At 39.2% G+C, this 24762-nt stretch overlaps 1 protein-coding gene across 1 annotated transcript in view; it reads right to left on the bottom strand.

Moving 5' to 3' along the window:
- GRIN3A (glutamate ionotropic receptor NMDA type subunit 3A) overlaps positions 1-20743 on the bottom strand; it is a 169973-nt gene extending 149230 nt beyond the window's left edge. The window contains exon 1 of the mRNA XM_002806503.7: positions 20041-20743. Coding sequence (XP_002806549.4) covers positions 20041-20739 — 699 coding nt within the window. The 5' untranslated portion in view covers positions 20740-20743. The remainder of the gene's footprint in view (positions 1-20040) is intronic.
- Between the last annotated feature and the right edge of the window lie 4019 nt (positions 20744-24762).

The following is a 24762-nucleotide window of genomic DNA, read 5'->3' on the forward strand; positions in this document are numbered from 1 at the left end:
AAAGTGAACTAGCAGAAAACAAAGTCAATTGTACATGATAATTTCGGGAGTTCATTCATTCCTTCCTTAACAAATATCTGAGTGATTACTATGAGCAAAACAGTGTAATAGATCCTTGGATTATAATGACAAATAAAGTAGAAAACAGCAACCTCCCGGAAAAACAAAAATTGGAAGAATATGTATATTAAGGTGGTGAAAGTGTGAGTCTTTTGTCTTGTAAATACATTTTTAAACATCACCATTGTTTTCATACACAAATTTTTATAGTTTAAAAAGTCGATATATCATGAATGCAATAAAATGAAAGCAATCTTTCTAGACCAATCTCACCCAGACTACTATCCACTTTTTCAGAATCATCCACAAGAATTCTCAAGACCATTTGTTTAGCAACTTTCTTTGCACAGAATTTGGAATCACTGAAAAGTAGAAGGAAGAAGCAGAATGATGAGAGGAAAGGACAATGAGGGGACTGAAGGACTTTGCCATCACAGTCTTATTAATGATCACATCATAGAAATGTCGTCATTTTTTAAAAACACACACATGAAAATTAAGAAAGTGTGTTAGCTTTTAGCCATGAGCTTGCTTTTCTTTAGTGCCTCTTGAATTTTAGTGTGAGGAAACAGAAGCCTGAGAAAAGAGAAAATTAAAGAACTCACATTTAAAAAAATTGAATACATATTACATGTCAGATGCTGTCATTAATCCAGTTGATATAAGCTATTCTATTTAATTAATACCTCAAACACTATCAATAGTTATCATCATCTCATTATTTCTGTTTTATAAGTAAGGTTTTCTAAGATTCATTTATGGGCACATTATGAATAGAATGAATTACATTCATTATCTTTTAGTGCCTTTTTTCTTTCTTGTCTCTTGCTTTCATATGAGGTATCCACCTGTCCTCTACATTATATATTTATTCTAGCTCTTTCTAGTTGTAGCTTAAAGGAACTGTAATTGTGATGACTATAGGCCTATCCTATGCCATCTTCCATCACTCAGCCAGGCATTGAGGCATTTCTGGCCAATACTTGTCTGCCTTACAAATCCCTCGATAATTGCTAGTCCAGAAGGTGTCGAACGGGTAACCCTCCAGCACTAGTAGACCTGAAGTTTGTTTTTAAAAAGTGAGTAAGTTGTCAACATTTAAGAAGACTTGTACATTTTAAAAACCCAGTCTGGCTTCTCTTGAAAACTCAGAATACCTGGCAGGGTTCCCTGTGAGTAACAGCTGGCTGCAGCTGAGTAGCGGCTAGCTGGCTGCTGTAGAAAGGTCAGGCACTCTTTGGTGACAAATAATGTTGCTACTCCCTAGTGTATTATTTGGGACTGTTTTGCACATTTCTATGACCTTCGTAGCCTCTAAAAGGCATCTGAGTTTGAGACCTCTGCCCCAGGTCATTGATTCTCAAACTGTACTGTGCATATATGAATAATCTGGAGAAGTTTCTTTAAAAAAAAAAAGATATGAGGTCATAGCATATAATTAATTTAGTGGAATTCAATGAGGCTAAAATTCTATACTTTAAAACTACCAAATGTGATTTTTTTTCCCCCACATTGTTTCTGGTCACATTTTGAAAATCATGTTAGATGACACTCAGAATAATGTGGTCCAAATAACAAATGATACTCAGATCATGTGTGAAGTTGTTTGTTTGCTTTTTAAATCGATTTCTATACTCCAACCCCAGGGGTTCTGATTTGATAAATCTGGGAATCTATATTTTTGAAATGATCTCAGTGCTGCTAAAAAGCAGATGGCTACCACACTCAGCAGCTGAAATCTAAAGAATCATACTTAGTGACGGACGAGCAGTGAGTATAATGGAAAGCCAGGAATAGACTTGGCTAATCTTAGCAAGATCTGAACTCTTGTCTGATTTCTTGATATGTTGTTTGACAGGAGATGACAAGGTAAAATACAATTCCAGGCTTTTCCTTTCTCACTGATAATTATTTCCAGTAACTTTACTTTTCATCAACTTTGACTTTCTCTAATTTTAAATGTCAAGAATCTTTGGCTACGAAATATAGAGAAATTGACAGAAGTGGTGAACGAGGAGTTGGGAAAGCAGGGGTTCAAAGACATGAGAACAATGTCACTTTCTGTCACTTGTGGTCTGTAGCAAATTGAAAAATGATTTGGGGAGAATGAAGGAAGTATGAAAAGTTTAATGGGTAGTAGGAACAGGTTTTCTATTTACTAAAAATCAATTTCCCCAAGGCCTTACTTTTCCAGTTTTGTTCTACATCTAATAACATATTAAATTATAGGTGGTCAGGAATTCTGTCCACCGAAGTGAATGAGGACCCTCTTTCTTTCCTTTCTTCTTTTTTCTTTGAGATGGAGTTTCACTCTTGTTATCCAGGCTGGAGTACAATGGTGCAATCTCGGCTCACTGCAACCTCCGCCTCCTGGGTTCAGGCAATTCTCCTGCCTCAGCCTCCTGAGTAGCTGGGATTACAGGCACGCACCACCATGCCCAGCTAATTTTTTGTATTTTTAGTAGAGACAGGGTTTCACCATGTTGACCAGGATGGTCTCAATATCTTGACCTCGTGATCCACCTGCCTCGGCCTCCCAAAGTGAGGACCCTCTTTCATAGGGCATTACACTCTCTTAGGTTCACATCACCATGCCTTGACAGATTGTGTGTTTTCCATGGGTGTGATTTAGCGTTTATACTAGAATGAATGAAAGTGGCCCATTAATTCACTTTAGTCATTGAGTGTCTATTATGAGCCAGACCTTGTGTGAAGAGCATTGGGTTTAGTCTAGTGAGATAGGAGGAGAGAGACAGACGTTAACAAATAATTACATAACTGTGTGATAGATCTAGAAAGACGACCGTAGAAAAGTCACATAGAAGTGAAAGTCGTTAATTGTGGTAGGGAGAGAGTGGCCAGTGTACCAAGCATGGAAGTAGTGGTGTTTGAGCAAAGGGTGAAGATTGAATAGGAGTTTCAGGCAGACACAAGGGGAAATGGTATGCCAAGCAGTGAGAACAACATGTGTATAGGCTTGGAATAGTATTGCCCATTTAGGCATCACTGGAGCACAAAGTACAAAGGGCAAGGGTTAGTGTCAAGAATAAACGAGGAGAGGAGTGATGTGAGGGTCAGATAACAAAGGGTCTTGAACACCACACTAAGCTTCTTAGAATTCATCTTATAGGTTAGTGTTTGGCAGAGAGTAGGTGGTTCTTAAGATGCTTTTAGGTTGCTCAGAAACTTTATATTAGTATAACACTGAATCACATAGTGAGAAACTTAATCCCTTTTCAATTAGCATTTAATCCATCTGTTTAGTCAAGTAGAAAGCCTCAGTTTTGTGTCAGTGTGTCTTTAACACTTTTATAACACCTGGAAGTTTCCTCTTTTAAAAAAGAACTCAGATTCAGACCTCAGGCAGGCAAGGGTACCTAGCTAGAACTGTTAATTTCTATTTATGGCAAGTGGTACTGGTATTTCATTAATGTTGTCATGAAAAGATTTTTAAAAGTGAATTTATTTAAGTAAACCAACAAGTTAATTAAAAACATTAATAGCAGTAGATGATGCAGAGGTATGGCAAAAATTATGAGGGCAGTACGTGAATGTCTGAAGTTTGGGACATACTGCTGCCATTTGGGGGAGCAGCAAAAGGGTTTAAGCAGGTTGGTACACTGATTCTCTTTCTGACAGCAGCTGGGGCAAGAGAATAGAAGTGGTCAAGGATGAAGGCAAAGAAGTCAGTTAGGAGGCCATTTAGGCCTGCAATAAAGACAGAGTTCAGTGTTTCAGTGGCCTCCTAAGTCAGTTAGGAGCCATTGAAATTCTGTGGGTAGAGATGGCATGGCCATGATTAAGGTTATTGACTTATTACTGATCTTTCCTAGTGTTACTTCCTTCTCTCAGTCTGCAAGGAGGACCTAATGGTTCCCCTGGCTTGAACTCAGGGCTAAATCCTGAAGGAGTTTTGAAAGCTGAAGATGCAGAGAACTTTAAGCGGCTGCTGCCCTGCAAGTGTTAAAAGGCAGAGATGGAATAAAGTAATCTTCATAGGTTATGAATAGAATATGATCATTTCCAGCATTTCAACCCACTACATACCAGTATTTAGAAACTGTTACAATCTAAATTTTAAGTAATATATTTTTATGAATATAAAGTAGCAATCCTAGCTTTAATACATGACCTCCCAAGTGTCTCTTATTCTAACTGGTGTTCTGGCTATAGTCCTCCTATCCTGATGGCTCCTCAACCTCCCTTCTTCTTCCTCAGGCCTAAGATGAGCAGCTGAGCACCCTGGGTTCTCCTCCTTGACTATGGAAGCATCCAAGACAAAGACATTTTTAGGTCCCCATTTGGGAATTATGAAACCTTGCTCTCTTTTCCTCCACTTCCAGCTGCTGCTGACCATGGTAGAGGCTACAGTTTGACTATGCTGGCCCGTTGCTGGAGGATGAAACAAGGGTGGGCTGTTCCCATAGTTAAATTAGTACCAAGGAAGATAAATCCCAAATTTCCAGAATTGAAGCTAGGAGTGAGTTTTACTGAAGATGTTTCAATAACAATGCCTCTCATCTATTTTTAAAATTTGAATTTATAAAGTCCTTTTATGTATATTAATTTACTGAAGTCTATATTATTATTTTTTTAAATGGCACAGTAGGCACTCAATAAAAACCTGTTTACTTAATGACTATTTATAAACTGAGGCTCAGAGAGGTTTCCCAAAGCTCTACAGATGATTCTAAAACCAAAATGAAGCCAGGCCTCTGGTTCTCCTCCCCACTGCATATCTCCTTGGTCTCAAACAGAAGGAATCTGTTACAGAGAGTGTTTAGTGTCTATAAAATTATTAATACCAAAACTCTGCTACATAATGGGTCAAATAAGTTTCTGGGGCTTGGCTGGAGGTCTTAACAAGCATAGATAACATTGTTTCAATGGAAAAATCAATTTTGAATTACAGCATAATTCATCTGCAAATTGTGACAGCTTGGTTATATATCTCTTTCCATATAAATATATAATAGAAAAATGCTTTTTAATATGATGATTTAAATTTATTGATCAAAAAATTGTACACGCATTTCAGTTTCCAGAAATTTTGTGCTTTCTCATGGAGACATAGGAGGAGCAAGAGACACTGGAGCTTACTGGAGGGTGAAGGGTGGGAGGAGGGAGAGGATAGGGAATAATAACTAAGGAATACGAGGCTCATACCTGGGTGATGAAATAATCTGTAAAAAAAACTCCCATGACACAAGTTTACCTAGGTAACAAACCTGCACATGCACCCTTGAACTTAAAATAGAAGTAAAACAAAAGAAATTTTGTGCTTTCCGTGTACCTATATTTCAACAGAATGCCGTGAATCAGAAAGAGTACACAATATGGTTTGGCTGTGTCCCCACCCAAATCTCAACTTGAATTCTATCTCCCTGGATTCCTTGTGTTATGGGTGAGACCCAGAGGGAGATAAGCGAATCATGAGGCCCAGTCTTTCTTGTGTTGTTTTTGTGATAGTGAATGAGTCTTACAAGATCTGATGGGTTTATCAGGGGTTTCGCTTTTGCTTCTTACTCATTTTCTCTTGCTCCCCCCATGTAAAAAGTGCCTTTTGTCTCCTGCCGTGATTCTGAGGCCAACCCAGCCATGTGGAACTGGAAGTTCAATTAAACCTCTTTTTCTTCCCAGTCTGGGGTATGTCTTTATCAGCAGCATGAAAACTAAAATATAGTAAATTGGTACCAATAGAGTGGGGTATTGCTGAAAAGATACCCGAAAATGTGAAAGTGACTTTGGAACTGGGTAACAGGCAGAGGTTGGAACAGTTTGGAGGGCTCAGAAGAAGACAAGAAAAGTGGGAAAGTTTGGAACCTCCTAGAGACTTGTTGAATGAATTTAACAAAAATACTAATAATGATATGAACAATAAAGTCCAAGCTGAGGTGGTCTCAGAGGAAGATGAGGAACTTGTTGGGAACTGGCGCAAAGGTGACTCTTGTTATGTTTTAGCAAAGAGACTGGTGGCTTCTTTCCTCTGCCCTGGAGATTTGTGGAACTTTGCGCTTAACAGAGATGATTCAGGGTATCAGGCAGAAGAAATTTCTAAGCAGCAAAGCATTCAAAATGTGACTTGGGTGCTGTTAAAGCCATTCCATTTTAAAAGGGAAACAGAACATACAAGTTCCGAAAATTTGCAGCTTAGTGATGCAGTAGGAAAGAAAAACTCATTTTTCGAGGAGAAATTCAAGCTGGCTGTAGAAATTTGCATAAGCAGCAAGAAATCTAATGTTAATCCCTAAGACCATGGGGAAAATATCTCCAGGCCATGTCAGAAACCTTCATGGCAGCCTCTCCCATTACAGGCCCAGAGGCCCAGGAGGTTTCATGGGTCAGGGTCCCTGTGCTGTGTGCAGCCTAGGAATGTGGTGCCCTGTGTCCCAGCTGCTACAGCTGTGGCTGAAAGGGGCCAATGTGTAGAGCTTAGCTTGTGGTTTCAGAGAGCAGAAGCCTCAAGCTTTGGCAACTTCCATGTGGTGTTGAGCCTGCATGTGCACCAAAGTGAAGAATTGAGGTTTGGGAACCTCTGCTTAGATTTCAGAAGATGTATAGAAATGCCTGGCTGCCCAGGCAAAAGGCTGCAGCAGAGACGGGGCCCTCATGGAGAACCTCTGCTAGGGCAGTGTGGAAGGGAAATGTGGGGTCAGAGCCCCCACATAGAGTCCCTACTGGGGCACTACATAGTGGAGCTGTGAGAAGAGGGCCACTGCCCTCCAGGCCCCAGAATGGTAGATCCACTGACAGCTTGCACCATATACATGGAAAAGCTGTAGACACTCAATGCCAGACTGTGAAAGCAGCTGGGAGGGAGGCTGTACCCTGAAAACCACAGGGGCAGGGCTGCTCTAGACCATGGGAACTCACCTTTTGCATTAGTGTGACATAGATGTGAAACCTGGAGTCAAAGGAAATCATTTTGGAGCTTTAAAATTTGACTGCCCCACTGGATTTTGGACTTGTATAGGCCCTGTAACCCCATTGTTTTAGACAATTTCTCCCATTTAGAATGGCTGTATTTACCCAATACCGGTATACCCATTGTATCTAGGAAGTAACTAGCTTGATTTTGATTTTATACATTCATAGGCAGAAGGGACTTGCCTTGTCTCAGATGAGACTTTGGACTGTGGACTTTTGGGTTAATGCTGAAGACTTTGGGGGACTGTAGGGAAGGCATAATTCATTTTGAAATATGAGGACATGAGATTCGAAGGAGCTGGGGCAGAATGATATGGTTTGGCTGTGTCCCCACCCAAATCTCAACTTGAATTGTATCTCCCTGGATTCCCACATGTGAAAGGGACCCAGGGGGAGGTAAATGAATCATGGGGGCCGTGCTATTCTCATGTCGACTTTCCCGTGCTATTCTCGTGATAGTGAATGAGTCTCATGAGTTGTGATGGGTTTATTAGGGGTTTCTCATTTTGCTTTCTCCTCATTTTCTCTTGCCACCACCATGTAAGAAGTGCCTTTTGCTTCCTGCTGTGATTCTGAGGCCTCTCCAGCCATGTGGAACTAGAAGTCCTATTAAACCTCTTTTTCTTCGCAGTCTCAGGGATGTCTTTATCAGCAGTATGAAAACAGACTAATACAGCACATGATGTGGAAGGCCTTGAGGGCCAGATTCTGTAAAATTGCTTATGATTATTAACATATATTTCTCTGGCTTTAGGGGAAGCATGCCTGAATCCTGGCATGTCAATAAAAGATGGAATGGTTTATTGAATTGTACTTTCAAAAGCTAGATAATTTGATACAGTTTCTTAAGTATGGCATACCCCACTCCAATTTTGTGAATTAATGCTGTAATCAGTAATTGTTATTAAGGTATGTATTTCACCCCACAGAGGTGTTGGGTCATGGAAAAAGAAAGGAAATAATGTCATAGCAAAATGATTTTTGAGCAAGGGAATGGCATGAAGCTCAGGGCATTTTATTTGATAAGTGTTTGTTGAATGAATGAATTAAAGAATAAAAATTGCTGTATGAAAATTTATCTGGCTGCAATGTGCAGAATGGTCTGGTTGAAAGAAAGAAACTAGAGATAAAAAGGCTATTCAAAAGAATTGATGGAAGAAGGTAATATGACAGTAAGAAGAAAGAATGGGGCTATGAGAAATATATAAAGGAAGGCAACAGAACCTGGTAAGAAGAAAAGGGAGATGTCAAAGATGTTATGAAAAGTATTGTTATAGGTGAAAGGAAAATATTTTTTCAAGCTATCTTTAAGTATTTTTAATTTAAGGTGAGAATTGGAGATATAACCACAAATTCAAGTTAGAAATTCCTGGCCTTGTCACGTGCAAAAAGATAAATTCAGCAGTTGACACTATGGAAAAGGCCTGTATGTATGGGTGTACTAAATCTGGTTATTGCTGCACTACTGATACCTCCTTTGAAATAGTGCCCACTAAAAAACGGTGTTATGAATGGTACTAAGGATAGTCCATTTATTCTACAATTATTTATTGGTGTACTCATTCCTATCTCAGGGTCTTTGCATTTTTTGTTGACCTGGCTTGTAATGCTCTTTCCATAGAAACTTCTATGGGTCACTCCTTACTTCATTCTCTGCTCAAATGCCATGCTCAGACAGACCTTACTTGACCAACTGTAGTCATTCTCTACTCATATTTTGCTTTATTTCTCTTCATTGCACTTGTCTCTGTCTAATTACAATATATTATGTATTTATTTTTTGCATGTCTTATTTTCTATCTTCTTTGCTAGAATGTGAGTTCTTTGAGATCCTGGGCTTTGCTGTTTAATTTACTGCTGTATTCTAAGTCAGCCTCATATTGAGCATACAACCTAAGAATCCGGTCATTTCTGATTGGATTAAGGACATATAATTTGGGGTGAAGGGGAAACCAATGTGGGTTAAACCAATCAGATGTCTGGATAATTTGAACTACGAGATATAAGAAATGTAGTCAGATAGATTGGTTAGAGTTGTGCAGTCATATAGAGTCAGGCTAAGTCTTGTCATAAGAACCACATCCTTGGAGAAGTAATGGCAAGGCAGAAGAATCAGCTGATATCCCAAGAGGAGTTTGGGGCAGATGTGAAGTGAGAAACTGAGAGAAGAGCCACTGGACCTCAGAGCAAAGGAAGCAGAGAGGAACTACCCAAACACCTTCTGGTGGTACAGCTCAGCTATACTTTATGCATTTCTGTTTCATGTCATTTTCCTGTAAGATTTCAGCACAAATTCGCTGCTTTTGAGCTTTGGGGAGTTTCTTTTCCTTTGCAACAGCACATCCTTTGACATAACAATCCAATAGAATTTCCTATAGAAATGAAAATGTTCTGTATCTGTGTTGTCCAATATAGTAGTCGCCACCCATATGTTCCCATTTAAAAATTTTTATTTAAAAATTTAAAAATATTTTATTTAAAACAGTTGTTAAAATTTTTTATTTAAATATTTAAAAAATTTTAATTTTTGTGGGTACATTATAGGTATATATATTTATGGGGTACATGAGATGTTTTGAACACTTGAAATGTGATTTATGTGCTTGAGAAACTGAGTCAGACTTTATATAATCTTAATTTAAATTCAAGTATCTATTTGGGTAAAGGCTATAATATTAGACAGCATAGTACTATGGTGATTATTATAAGGAATCGAAGGACAAGAAGCATAATCAGTAAAAGACAAAGAATTGGCAGGGAAAAAAACAAGGAAAACAATGATGGTGTCACAAAACTCAAGTAGAAGGTGTTCCACAGCACGAGTAACTACAAAAATATTAAGGAAGATGACGGTAGTAAAATCCCTTCAGTAGCAGTGGTTTTGTTTTTCTTTTAAATGGAAACAAATCTGATTTTAAACAGCAATGGCTAGATAAACAAATCATCCTAAGAAAACTATCTAGCCATGACAAATAATGGAGAAAAATATTTGTGATATGGGAAGACATTTATAATGTGTGGCTATGTTAGGAAAATCCATAAAGTAGGATGGCCTCAATTTTATAACACACACATAAGTGTAGATCTTTTGGTTGTGTATTTATAGATGATTAGAATTATATTCTTTGGAATTTTATTAACTCTTAGAATTATCCACAAAGAGCGTAGATTTTTTTATAATCAGAAATAAAGGAATAAGTGATGTGCTTAGCACAATAAAATGGCTGCATCTCTTTATCTTGCCTCATGAATGAAAGAGCCAGTAAATAAAGCTACTAAGAATTAATGACTCTACATTTCTAAAGTTATTAAGACTTTATCTCATTTTTCTCCCAACTCCACTGGACATACACTTTGAGATATCTTACTTTATGGTTGTTAACTGTAATTATAGATATGCTGGCAGTACAGCAAAGGTTGATGAAGCTTATTCTTAGTAGAAGGCAGAAGATCTTCTCTTTAGTGAATTAACCTACATTTCCCACAGTCAAAAGACCAGGAATGAACTAATAACTGCTTGGAATCCTTTCTTGTCTTTTGAGACTGGATTCCTAGGATGCTTTAGCCTAAAGCTATATTTTGGAGACCACTAGGTGGCTCACTGTGTCTGTGACCAGGTGAAGGCACACTAGATAAATTTGGATCTAGATTTATCATTCATGTTCAGGTACACATTGAAGCATTTCTTTATGTGTATAACACAATTGTGATAAGACTCAGATTAACTCTTCCTGTATCAGCAACAAAATCACATCTCTCTGTGTGTGGATCTGTGTAACTGCTCCTATTACTACATTCACAACATATAGAAGCAAATTATTTATTTAAGGGAATCCCTGTGTAAGAATGTCTGGTGGGGGCTGAAAAAATAGCATTCCACAACTAAGCTGGATTGTGATTCTATTAGATAAAGACATGCTGAATGTTTAACTTTATGAAATAAAAACTTTTCTTTTTAATCTGGGGAGTATTAACACAACTTCCATTTGGTTTCTAGTACAGGCCTTCAATACAAAAACACCAATAGATTGAATGTAGGTTGTACCACCATCAAAGTGCCCGCTACTCCATCAAATGTTCAGTAAGTTCTGCTAATGACCACCCCAGCAGTGAGGAGAGGAGTGACAACGCATTTCTAAGCAATTCCTAAGAATGTTATTGAAAGGTACAAGTTGAGCTATTGTTTGGAACCATAGAGACTTAGCCACTTGCAGTGTGATGAAAATATAGACTGCAAACACAAAGGAAAATCCCACTTTTTAAATAGAAATAACTTAATGCTTGAGTTTCAAAAGCCATGTCAAATCTGCATTTTCAGACAATTTTAAAAAGTTACTTTCCTTTATTTTTCCTGTTCTTTGATGCCAGTGCTTAGAGCGATAATAGGGCTTTTCTTAATTGTACTCCACTATTACTAAAAGTTAAGCCATTATCCTTGAAAGAAGAAAATACATCAAATGTGACTCAAGGTTAATCTGTGGACATGCACAGTAGTAGTGCATGGGCACTGTTTTTATAATCAGAAGAGCAATATGCATCTTAAAATTCCCACAAAGTTGTGTGCATCAGTTTTGATATAGTCAGCATCCAATTAAACATGAAGATTTTGCTTCATGAGAGGTCCTATTTCCAGAAGCTTTGGCCTATAGCAGTGCTACTTTCCCTTAATCTTTGGGTTAATGTAAGCCATGTTGTTACATTGATGCAGATAAAGCCCATATGAAAAAAAGGAGACTGCTAAACCTTCAATCCAAGTCCAGGCAGACTCTGCCCTTTCTAACAAGAATCTCCAAATATCAATTGGGTTGTGGTTACCAGTGGGTGGGATCACCAAACTTAACCTCCTGTGACTTTTTGGTCCAGAGGCAAAGTGTATAAGCTGAAATGGAACCTGCCTTCCCAGGATAAGGTGGGCCAGATCCCTCTCTATCTGTTTGTCACCTCCTTCATGCATAAGTCTGTGTGGGTAATTGTATTCATTTCTTGTTGTTGCTGTAACAAATTACCAAGAACTTAGTGGTTTAAAGCAACACAAACTTATTCTCTCATTACTTGTGACAAGAGATCATAGTCTGAAATCAGTTTTGCTAGGCTAAAGTCAAGATTTTGACAGGGTTGCATTCTGGAGCATCTGAGAGGAGAATCCGTTTTCCTGACTTTTGGGTTTCTAGTGACTGCCTGTATTCCTTGGCTTATGGTCTCTTCTCCATTTTCAACATGCATCACTCCAATCTCCACTTCCTTGGTCACATGAACGCATCGCCTTGTCCTCTGACCTTGACTTCTTCTGCCTCCTTCTATAAAGACCCTTTAGATGACATTGAGTACAACTGGATAATCCAGGATGCCCTTTCTATCTCAAGATGCTTAACATAACCACATCTTCAAAGTCCCTTTGCCCATAAAAAATAACACATTTACAGGTTTTCATGATGCAGATTTAGAACTCTTTGGGGGAACCATTACTCAGCCCTATCACACCAGAATAAGCTCATTTGCTTCATAAACTTGTATCTGTTGTTCTCCATCTCTTCTGCCACTTCTAAGATGGAAGATCAAGATTTAGAATTAGGGAATACCACAGAAACCTGAAGCCCAAGTCATATGTTCCAACCCAATCTTTTTCTAAAGAGCTATGCAGCAGGGCACTGGGCATTAATGCATTTGTTAATAAAGTGAAACTGTCATTTCTGTTCCATTTTTCCCTGAGTTAAGTTCCTCAGAGCCTCCTATGAGAACTTAGAGCAATATATAGGAAAGACTTGTGAGTTCCTCACTAAGACCATCTAATAGACCAAAACATGCTTCTTAACCTTGATGTAACTGCTGTACAACTCCAACCATCCTGAACCCATATAAAAGAGCAACTAGGTAAAACTGGACTTCAAAGTTCACTTCTTTGCTGACCTACTTTGCACACACTTAAATTGCAGGTACACTTCAGTGAACCAGAACTCTAAGTGGGGCTTCAAAACAGCAGATTAGTTCATTTTTCTCAGGGTCAGTTTGCTGGAGCTAGAAGTTCTAAGCCTGAATATTACAGACACATTGAGAATGCATATAAATGTTCCCTGGAGAATAAAGTAGAATATTTGATTTCTTTTCCTGATTAGTTTTTTTTGATCTTGTCACATCAAGACTCTATGCTAAAAGAACAACTATCAACATCATAAGAATACTCTGCTCTAGATACATTCAATGCAGTCCTCACCATAAACTTGTACTTTTTATGATTCAATAAATTAATTGAAACATGGAGACATTAGGTATGTTTCTCAAGGTAAGATGTGTAAAAGTTGTTCAGCAAGATTCTAACATAGTTCTGAGCTTCTCAACAATGTACTCTTAACTCCCACCTTCTATTTCCTCCGTCCATATGTTATAATTATCTCATTTACATATAACTGTAATAATATTTGCCCTGCTCTCCTCACAAAGTAACTGTGAGGATAAAATGATAAAAGAGATGAGAGAGGGCTTTGATAAATGTAAACATACACTACAATGTATTCTTTCTAAAATAAGGGTTTTCATACTGAAGTATTAAAAGTCTAGAGAAAGTGGACTTATCTTTTTTCTCTTATTATTTTTAAATTCTGTAGGTTAAATGCTTATTTTTAGAAAAATAGAAGCATGAATAGAGAAAAATATACACTTTCCCCATCTATAATCACTGTTATGATTTTTATAAATAAAGTTCTAGACTTCATACTTTACAGGAACAAGGTCACATTCTACATGCATTCATGGAAAATTTTTCTATCCTTCTGTGTCAATAAATATATCCTCATTTTGCATGAGTACATTGTACTTCATTAAAAATTATGATTCAATTAATTAAATTCCCATTGTTTTGAACATTTATTGTATAATATGTTTTTAAAATCCAACCTGGAAGTAGGCACTTTTCTCTTTTTATCTCTTTTTTTTTTTCTGGGATATTACAAAAACTGTGATGGATTCAATCTGTTCTTTGGTTACAGGCTGACAAATAGACTAAGTTAAGAAGGTGCTCTTAGTCTGTTTTTCTTCTGGATGGCTTCTCACTTCCTACAATGCATAGCTCTTTCTGTTTCTTCATATTTTGCCTATACATTGTCATCTACTTTACAGGGCTGTTGGGAGATTATTTAAACACATTTGTCAAAAAGCCTTGGAAAAACATAAATGCTACAAAAATATATATGATTAAAATTCTTCCTGAATCTATGTTTCAAATGAATAATGATGAGGTATAATGCTACTGACTAAAAATGAAGCCATCCTGCTCAATTCTCTACCACTTGAACCCTTGCAGGCTCATCTCCATTACTAAACCAGTAATGGCCAATCAGACGCCAGCCTTTCAAGGCCAGAGTTTACTCCTCATGACATAATGCCAGCCAGGTCAGGGATCGACCCACTCCTTCAAGGCAGGAGATCAAACACAGTTGACAGTCTCCCTGAAAGTGCATGAATCTTACACAGTTAAATGAAAGATCTGAGAATCTGACTGAGGTGTCAGGTTGAGGGAAGGAGAAGGAAAGGGAGGGAGTTGGCTTACTCTTAGCTCACTTCTGCCCCATTGTTCTTTTCTCCTGTGATCTCATAATGAAAATATTAGCAAAAGACAATTGAAAGGCTTAAAGATTTCTATTAGTTTGTCATGCATACATTCACTCAAAAAGCAATATGGCAGACTCTAAGAGATGTTCTTTCTTCCTGCCTAGTTTTATGAATTTGACATCATATTTCTGGTGCTACATAGGTCTACTCTCGGGTATATGTGGCAGTAGCCAGAGCTAGCAGAAAAGAGCCATGAGATTTCTCATCTCTGCATTTACCGTTGCCACTAAAATGAGCAATACTTTCCTGAGAGAGCTCCATATGGTTGTCTAGGGCAATGGGACCCAAAGTACTGGGTTTGTAAATTATATATCCATGATGAGATAAGGAGCTTGGGCCAGTATGAATCAACACACTGCTCTCCTTATCAAGAAAGATTGCTATGAAAATGTTTGCTTTGTGTTGTAGTTGGTGGAATAGGAGTGTGAGTGGGGTAGATTCTGTATGGCCATAGTCTCCTGAATGATAGTTTGCCAATAGAAAAAACTTATGAACAATATGAAGGACCAACATTTCTCAAATATCTTGGGCACCTTAATGATGTTTCTATGGCAGAACTTAAGGCTCTAGGAGCTGTGTTAGATGTCACCATATGTTAAAAGTTGCTGTGAATACAGAAACACTCTGGCATGTCTTCTTCCTCCAGGCAAGTGGATAACCTACTTAACCCAGCTTTTTGTTTATTTGTTTTCAAACCCATTTTTTAAGAGAAAAAAATGAGGGAGAGGGTAAAGAGGAAAAGGTGAGGGGGAATGGAAACATTTTACATATGAATCATATCTCATTTTAATTAGTAATTGCTAATAGAAAATTAGTTGAAAATTAACCCTTAATTGTTTGTTTTCAGATAATGACCAACACCTTTCCACTAGTTATTTGTCTAACACTATAAATTTTCCAGAGTACTTTTACTTTATCATTTTATTCACAAAATATCTTTGTCAGATTGGTGAAGTACCTTCTTTGGATTGATAAGTGTAGATACTCAGAGATAGTCACTTGCCCAAAATTACATGTTGAGTAAGAGGCGATTGGGAACATCTGCAATAACAGAGGCAGTGGGAACATTTTGGCCACTATTTCATATGTTTTTCATTACCTTGTGCTCCTTTAACTATTGTGGCTGGAATTTGACTGTTGGAATTTTATTTTATTCATAAAATAAAATCTAATGGTACAAAATCCATGTTGTCTTCTGCAGCACCAGAAGATAAAACACAAGGTATTAGAAATTGACATTGGTCTTCAGATAGTTCAGCTGATTCAATCATAAATTAACTTGTAAGATATGATGGTCAGGTAAAATCAAGAGCAAATATATTCTTCATGGATTAAGTGATACTTCTCTGGTAAGCACAAAGAAAACTGGGAGAGACAAACTAATTGCTTAATAAATGGCATCTGCTAGTCTCCTTTGCTCTGGTTATCTAGAAAAACTAATACATATTGTATTGTAAGTAAATTACTAAATTAAAAAATACTTCCAAGTTAATGCCAGGTCTCTGTTCTTCAAGGGGAACCTGTAAAAGATCCTTGCTTTAAAAAGTTTTGCCTCACTTGACATTTAATTTCAAATTGTTTATCTTTAAGTCAGCAATAATTAGATGCTACGACCAGCTATTCATCATGAATTGCAGAATACATTTTCCCCAGAGGAGAAAGAGCTGTGCTTTGCATAGAGCAAGTCAAAGAAAACCAACACATCTGAGAGCAGATGTTTTAAAAATAAATATCCCTTTCTGGTCCCTCATGAGGTACCCCTGTACCATGCAAAAGTAGTGCTGTATTAGCCAAATTCTAATAAATAGGCTTCAGTGCTTAGTCCTGTACTATCAGAGAAAATAGATAATCTGATATTAGATAATAATCACTTGTATTTCCATGAAAGAAACATGTATTAATTTGTTAGTACATATTGTTCATGAAACAGGCAAAGTTGTGGTTGCTGTATTCAACAAGAGTGTGGAAAATAGTAGTGTGGTTACTTTTTTTTAATTAAAAACAATTTTTTTTTTAATAGACAGGGTCTTACTATGTCACCCAGACTGGTCTGGAACTCCTGAGCTCAAGCAGTCCTGCGTCAGCCTCCCAAGTAACTGAGACTACACAGGCACCACCATGCCTGACTGTGCAGTCACTTTTGAATTGCATGGATTTGGATCTAAGCCAATTATATTACATCATTAACTCTGCCTAACAAAACAAATAGGAAGTTAACCTGAGATGTATATTTTTTAAAAAAAATGTGTATTTGTCACTGTATCAGCAGGTAAACTTAAATGAGCTAATAAAAAAACATGTATTTGTCACTACATTGGCAGGTAAACTTAAAAGAGCTAACTTTGAAGAAACTACACAAAACCTGTATAGGAAAAAGTTGTATGGAAAGGAAAGAGAAAGAAAGTATAACTTCAGGTACGTAATTTAAGTGTAAATGTAAATAAGCATCATTATTTTAAGGTCATAAGAAAAGAATTTAGAACAAAGAAGTGATCATTTTAATAAAATGGATTGGCCTCAATTGGGGTTTGAGTGTTGTAGTGAAGTCAGAATTCTTTTGATGGAAAACTACTTTGACTCCATCCTATGTTTAATGTTATATTAAGCTTTTATTATGCAGTTGTTATTATATATATATATGTTTTCCAAAAGTAGGTAGTTAACTAAATTACTTTTAATGAATTTGCCTACCTGAAAGAAGTTGATCCCTTAGAAGGCAATAATCTAACGTGTTTACATTTTGAATAGATAGAATATTGAAATAAAACCATTATGCTTTTCTCAGGGGTTTGTGCATCTCAGTGTAGCCCTTTCCATTTAAGAGTTGTGGCAAGATGTTGCCAAAACTTTGCTCATTAATTAAAACCTTCAGGTGAATGTAATCAGCAGCCCAAAAGAAAGTGAGAGAGAACAGCTGTTGCTGCTCCTGCTCTAAAAGCAATGTGATTTGTTTGAATAGGAGACACAATTTTATTTTACTTGGTTGCGTGAAAAAGTAAACTTTCTTCTAGAATCCTATTCAGGCAGTGGCACATAACCAACAATTTAGGTCACTAGGCAGTAGACTCCGAGGATGGTGGCTAGATTAAGTCAATTTTATTTAATGTCTAAAATGAGTTCGACATCCTTTTATATTTAAAAAGTTTTTAAAAATTACATCACTGCATTAGAGGAAGGTCCACTTTCCAGAGAAGCCAGGGAAAGATCAGTTATTATTTTTACTGAAAGTAGATTACAGTCATCTTAAAATTACATATCACAGTGACTTGACATTGACCAGAACATTCTTAATACAGAATATTATAGAATGACATTTAAATGATATACTAAAAGTAAGACAAGTTAAATATGTGTGAATTTAAAATACAAAGGAACATGAAAGAAAATGTAGTCAGCTGAACAAACTAGATCTGGGTTAATATAATAATCTCTCCCTTTCAAGATGTGTGCCATGAAAGTAATTGACAACAGTGATTTAAAATACGTTTCTGAGTTAAAAAACAGAAGCAAATGTGCTTCACAGAGTATTTATTTTATTGTTAGCTTGTCCCTGGAGGACTTTATTCCCACCTCCTTCCCCCTAGTCTTAGAGCTTTGAAGTTTACAGATTCTGGATTCTGCTTCATGGTTTTTCTGGTCCCCTTGTTGTAATGTGCTGTATGCTTCACACATCCATTCTAGAACACAATTTCCCTTCTAACTAAGGAACAAGAATTTTGGTGAAAAATTCTTGCTACTTAAGACTCTTGCCAAACAATCTACAAATGGAAAGGAGTCTGGAGACCGTAACCACTATTGGCAGCTTAGGAAGTATTAGGTAATAAAGAAGCAATGATGAGAAGCAAGTGATGCTGACTCCTGCATTTTGTTAGATCTGATTCTGCATATATATTAATAATGATGCACCCTATGGATGCAATTTCATGTTTATAACACTTTGGCCATTGGCAGCATTGTGCAGCTGTGTTTTCCATGCCTTCCCATCTGCTGCCTACAGCCATGCAGATTCAGGTGACAGAAATATTTTATATAAAAGTTAATTAGCCTGCATGCTACAGATCAAATCTCTGTAGTTCAGCTAGGAATCTTCTGAGCAACTGCTGAAAATGGCTTGGACTCACCCTTCCTCAGATTAAAAATGTAAGATTTATTTTTTCTAGAAAAATAAATCTTTAGTATTCCCTTGACAATTTATGCACAGATTCTATCAAACTTTTCGTTGTATATTGCCCTTGCTCATTTTAGCTTTTATCTCTGGATATATATCAACAGTGGAACAAGATTCAAAATATATTTTTCCAGCTGCAAGAGTTGAGTGACAGTGATGTAGGTCAGAAATCATCCAGGGTGTGGATTATTTTACTAGTACATTGACCAATGTTGACCAAGTCCCTGACCAAGTTTCTCAGTCTTTAAAATGGGCCCATGCTAATTACCTATTTGCTTCATAAATACTTTGTGCAAGGCTTAACACAGCTTGAGATTATAATAAAAGTAACATATAAAAGGCAGAGAACTCATTGCTAAAAGGATTCTGTCTTGTCCTTAAATATTCATCTCCTCCTTATTACTTGTCAACCTTAAGTTCACAAATAGCTCTTTCATTGAAAACATATTTAGCTTTTTTTAATCGATAGGAAACTGTATCATTTAATTCCTTTTTAAAAAATTCTTAGATAATGGGAGGGGAAATGGACTGAACACAACTGAATACTAGCCTCTTGAGTCCACTTTACTTAGAAGGAAAATGGGGACAAAGAAACAGTTCCCAAATAAATCTCCCCATCCGTCTTTACGCTTTTATATATTTCTAATTCTTTCCAATACCAAAGACTAATTGACCACTCTTCTTTACCTATCGCTGCTTCTGTACTAGGTGCAGATTTTCTGTTTACCCAAAGGAATTGAGAACGATATGCTTTCTTCCTTACACCATTGCCTAAAGCTCAGGCGTACCTTCCGAAGAAATAAAAGATAGCAGATAATACTTTTCCGCCACTTGCTTTCAGAGTTCCTCACGGGAGTGTGACACCTAGCAGGGAGTCAGTTACCCCACCCCCATTCCCTGCTTTCAACCGTCTTCAGAACCTTGACTGCTCCCCACGGTCCTGAACCTCGACTTCTACTTCCGTCGGGCATCTACTAGATTTCTCCCAGCTGGTCAAAATATGATTTTCTCTCGTATTCTCCCTACTTCTTTCCTTCCATCCGCGACCTCACTGCGCATTTGATTCCCATCCGCGCTTAAAATGTTTTATTCTACTTCTACTAAGGTCCTTCTACTACCACCTACGAACATGAGCCCAATCGTTAAACAATATCAAAGTTATAAAGCAACAACTCCCTTCATAATTTACCCGGCCGTTTTCTCCCCTCCCCCCCACCCCATGCAATGGCCCCGGCCCCCAACAGCGCCCATCTCCACTCCACGCAGCAGACTCCTCTCACCTGACTCTCCCGCGGATACTCGTGGCGCACAATGCTGATCACTGGAATGTGCAGGACTGAGCTGACCAAGTCGAGCTCCATCATCTCACCCTGGCTCTGGGGGAAGGCAAGCAGTGCCGACACCCCTTGCACCACCACGGTATGGCAAACACTTTGCAGGAAGGAGAAAGGGTCACTGCTCCAAGGCGAGCTAGGGGAGGAGAAAGGCAAAAGCGGCAGATCGCCCAGGCCTGCCTCGATGGCCATCACTACTTCCAAAGACAGGTTGTAGGGCAGTAGCCCTTCCACGCGGTTCAGGTTGTCCACGGCGAATAGGAGGGCGTCCCTTGGCCACAGGGTCTCCGCCCTGGCGCCCTCCCCGGGCTTACGGGCGCCCGGCGGCCCCCGGCCTTGCAGGGTACTCCCCAACCAGCGTGCGCCCGGCGAGGGAGCCAGGGGCCGCCTAGTCCCTGGATCAGGCTCATCCCGCTGGGTTCCTGCCCGGCTGCCGTCCGGAGCGCGGCTGGCAGCGCGGGGGGCAGTGGTCCAGGGCTGCAAGTGCACCGCGCCCACCCTCACCGCGTGCCCGATGCGCTTCAGGATCTGGCAGGGCTGCGGGTGCGAGGAGGAGCCGGGCACCCCAGCCAGCACCAGTGCGCAGGGCGGCGGCAACAGCAGACAGACCCTGCTCAGCAGCCACCACAAACTCAGTCTCCTCATTACTGAGACCTCAGGGAGAAAGCGCGCCCCCTCCTGCGTCCGGCTCGCCCCTCTGCAGCCGCTGCCTGAGGTCTCCGCCTCCAGGTCCCGCGCGCAGCTTCACTCCACTCGGTGAAGCGGTCCCAGGACCTAGAACGGTCTCTAAGCCATCCAAGTTGGAGCCTAGCGCGCACCCAGCAGTCTCAAAACCGGCTCCCAGGTCCCTCCGCCGGGCATCCTCTGCCCGCCGGGTCACTGCGCGGAGCAGACAGGCAGGCTGGCTGGCGCCTGTCATCCGCGGCTGGAGCGCATGTTCCCTGCCCGCCCCATCTGCAGGGCGCCTCCGGCACTGCGTCCAGCCCCACGAGGCGTCGGGGCTGAGAAGTAGCCGGGGTTCCTCGGGGGCAGCGGTGACAGAGGAGCAACGCACTCTCGTTGGATTCTTTTCCTTTTCCTCCCAGGCGAGATCCACTTATTTCCTGGGGTCTCGTTGGAGAGGGCGTTCACGCCCGGGGTGCGGAAAAGAAGCCAAATCCGCCTTGCTCCGCTGTTGGCCACCCTCCTGCAGGCTCCCCCAGCGCTGACTTCATTTTCTCTCTTCTCTCGCTACTTCCTCCCTGCCTTTCTTTGGTTATTTTTTCCGCCAAGTCGCCAACGCGGCTTGCTACCTCGGAGGAGCAACGCTACTGGCCAGCAAAGGGTGGCTCTGCTCCGAGCGCCAAAGTTCTCCCCGCCTCAGCCGGTGCCTCCCTGTTGTTGCGCCCTGGCGCCTGCCTGTCGCTTGGCTGCGCTAAACGCCCACTGTTGGTGAGATTACCGAGTGGCTCATCCGGCGCCCCTGTAAAGTCCTTTCCCCTCTGGCTGGGAGTCGTAGTTTGCAAAATTCCCTGAGACCTAAGAAGGAAAAAAGTACTCTCAGCCGTTGAGAATTCTGAATTCGGAGTCGCACCCGAGGGATCTGAAATTCGGTAGTTCACTGAAATAGGTTCAAAGAGGCTGTGCCTTAACTAGCTTCTGGATGTGCTGCTTTTAAGATTTTTTTTTTTTTTTTTAGCTAAGGGTATTCAAGTGAGAATTATTTACACATTTTATCTCCTCAGCTTCTTTCTCTCTGGCATGTGGGCCTTTGCATTTTTTTTTTTTTTTTTTTTGAATCCCTATGTTTTTAGGTTCTCAGAATTAAAGTGAATTCAAAGCAATTTTTTTAGTTCAATAAATTAAAGAGTTTCAAAATACTTTTAGAGTTTCAAGTGCAGTCAACAGCCGTTCCCAGTTTAGACCAAGAGTCCCCAGATCACAGTTTCTATTAAGTTATTTCATTTGTATGATAATACAGTAAAGTCAATGTATTTTGATCCAATTTTTCCTCGATGATCTGAATAACCTGAAATTAGAAGGTAAAAAAAGAGTTAAGGGCAGGCCTATGGTTTGCACATATACAGTAGATTAATTTCATTTTATGCCACAGTATCATTTAGAAGAAGGGTGGCAGAGAGATATCCATGGGGTGGAGCTAGCACTGGGGATCAGCATTTCTGAGTCTAATACCACTTCAAGAGAACATGACCTTGGCAATTAATTTCACCCGACCTTGGTTCTGCTAAATTGTTATGTAAATACAGCTGGCTTTAGCTCTGGAGGGTTGTTTTGATTCATGAGCTAAAGTTTCCATCATGCTTTAAATCCTGGGATGAAGAGACTCTAGTTAAGTAAAAATCCCACGAAGGTTGCAAAGTGAATGCTGTTTTCCTCAGCCCAGATCTTTAAAGTTATCTCAGAACAAATTTACCAGAAATTCAACATTGTTTTTCCAAGACTGTTTTGCTACAGAAGAAAAGTCTTCTATGAGAGAAAAGTGAAAATCACAGTAGGGGGCTGAACAAGGAAGGAAAGAGACCCTCCTGAAGCCTGAGAGAACATCCCAAGAATGGAGATAAGCTGTCTCTAGTGTGCTGGAAATTCCCCCTTGTTCCAGGGGATTCCACTGATTGAGATATGAATAAGAAAAGTGTAGAAGTCTGGGGTCCTTGCATTGCAGGAAGATTGGATATCTACTAATTGTATAGTAAAGAGGTGTATTTGTCAGTACTTGAGTATGTTTTGAAGAGTATAATGTATAGAGTATAATGGTACTCTTAGTTCTTGGCATTATACCTATATTCAGATCCAAGAAAACACATGATGAGGGAGAATAGTTTGATCTCATCATTAAGAGCATCCTAAAATCACTGTATATGCATTAGGTTTTTCACAAGTTCATGACTGCCTCAAGTGAATGAATAATGAACTGCTCATACACAGAAGAGGTGATTCCCAACTTTCTGAAGATGGTGCTGTGCCAGGTGGTGATCGAACCCTAGTTAAATCTGGTGAAATTGAGTGAACAGTGAAGAATGGCTCTCCCTTCTTGTGTTTTCTTTTGTTTCTTTCCAAGCTTTTCTGTTATAATTCACTGGTGTCCTTCCTGTTTTCCTTTTGCTGCTTGTTTTCACTATCCATATCACAGTGGGCTGAGCATATCTGACAAGAGTGTTCTCTCTCCTCTCCCCAAATCTTCTTTTTCCTTTCATTTTTCTCCTTTTTCTCCACCTTTTTCATGTGTCAAAGGTCATCTTTTTCAAAGGTCATTTAAATTCAACAACCGATTATTAAGCTCCTAATATATCTCAGGCATTGTTGTGGGACCATCCTGGAAACAGATGAATAAACTCTAGAAAAGTTGAGTTTTCCCCTTTCCACAACATCACACAGTCAATAATGAACCAAATGCTAACATAGAGCTTATATCTGAGTGGGAAAGAGACAGTAAAACATACAAATAAGTAAATAAATGCAGGATATGTTAGTTGGTGCAAAGAAGGAAAAGAAAGCAGTGTAGATGAAGCATTAGGAGGATGGGTTATAATTTTAAATGAGAAAGCCAGGGAAGACCTCTCTGAGAAGACAGCTTTTGAATAAAGATGTAAAGGGAGGTAAGGGAATGATCCCTGTGAATACTCTAGGTAAGAATTTCCAAGCAGGGGAAGCTAAATGCCAAGGCCCTGAGTGTTTCTGGAAGGTTTAAAGAATAATGAGGGGTCTGGAGTGGATGGAACAAAATATTCCGGGATGAAAGTGGTGGTAGGTCAGGTCAGAGAGGCAATGAAGAGGTGGCAGATAATGTAAGCCAATTAAAAACTTTAGCTTCTACTCTAAATGAGGTCAGAAGTCATGAGGGCAGGGGCATTGAGCAGAAGGGTGATAGACCTAATACTGTAACCGATTGCTACAGCTGTTTTGTTACTAATAGATGAAAGATGGATAAGAGTGAAAACCAGAAGAGGAGAAAAGGAGATGAGGCTATTGCAACAGGCCACGTGAAAATTAACATTACTGTCAAATCATAAAAATCAACCTCATTAGGTTTGTGTAATCATTCCCATTCTAAAGAAGAGGATACTGAATTTCAGAAAGGTTGAGTTATTTGCACAAAACCATCATATACTAACTGGCATTTTGGCTTCAATATTTTAAGTGTCTCCCAGCTGCATGATTGGTAACAAAAATCAGTTGAATTTCAAAATTGGCTTACTCAGAGATCAAGATTTTTAAATAATGTTATCTGATTCAAAATGAGAACTGATCTAAGAACCCATGTTAGAGAGTCAAACAATTCACAACAAATCCAAATGCTCACAATTTAACATGTGCTTTTGTCCACATCTGTGCTTCCTGGTACCAGCAATGGGTGGACTAAAAGCTGTGATATATTGCTGTGGCAGTGGCCCAGGAAAGGCTACAGTAAAGGATACTGTGGGAATTAGGAGTTAGATTCTCTTCTCAGTATTATTTTTCCGGTGCATATGACATTTAACCTCTTACACCTGAAGTCCTCTTCTGTACTGTGGTTGTGGTGACAGCTCTTGGCAGTTATCCACATCGATGTGACAGTATGCTGCCTCTGGTAAACCTTTTCAAGTTCCATGGGAATGGGAGGCTTCTGCTGAGTCTGGAAAACTAACTTGTGTTTTTTCCTATACTTTGACTTATTACAAGTTGTATTCA

Source organism: Callithrix jacchus, chromosome 1 (genome assembly GCF_049354715.1).
Source record: "Callithrix jacchus isolate 240 chromosome 1, calJac240_pri, whole genome shotgun sequence".
NCBI lineage: Eukaryota > Metazoa > Chordata > Mammalia > Primates > Cebidae > Callithrix > Callithrix jacchus.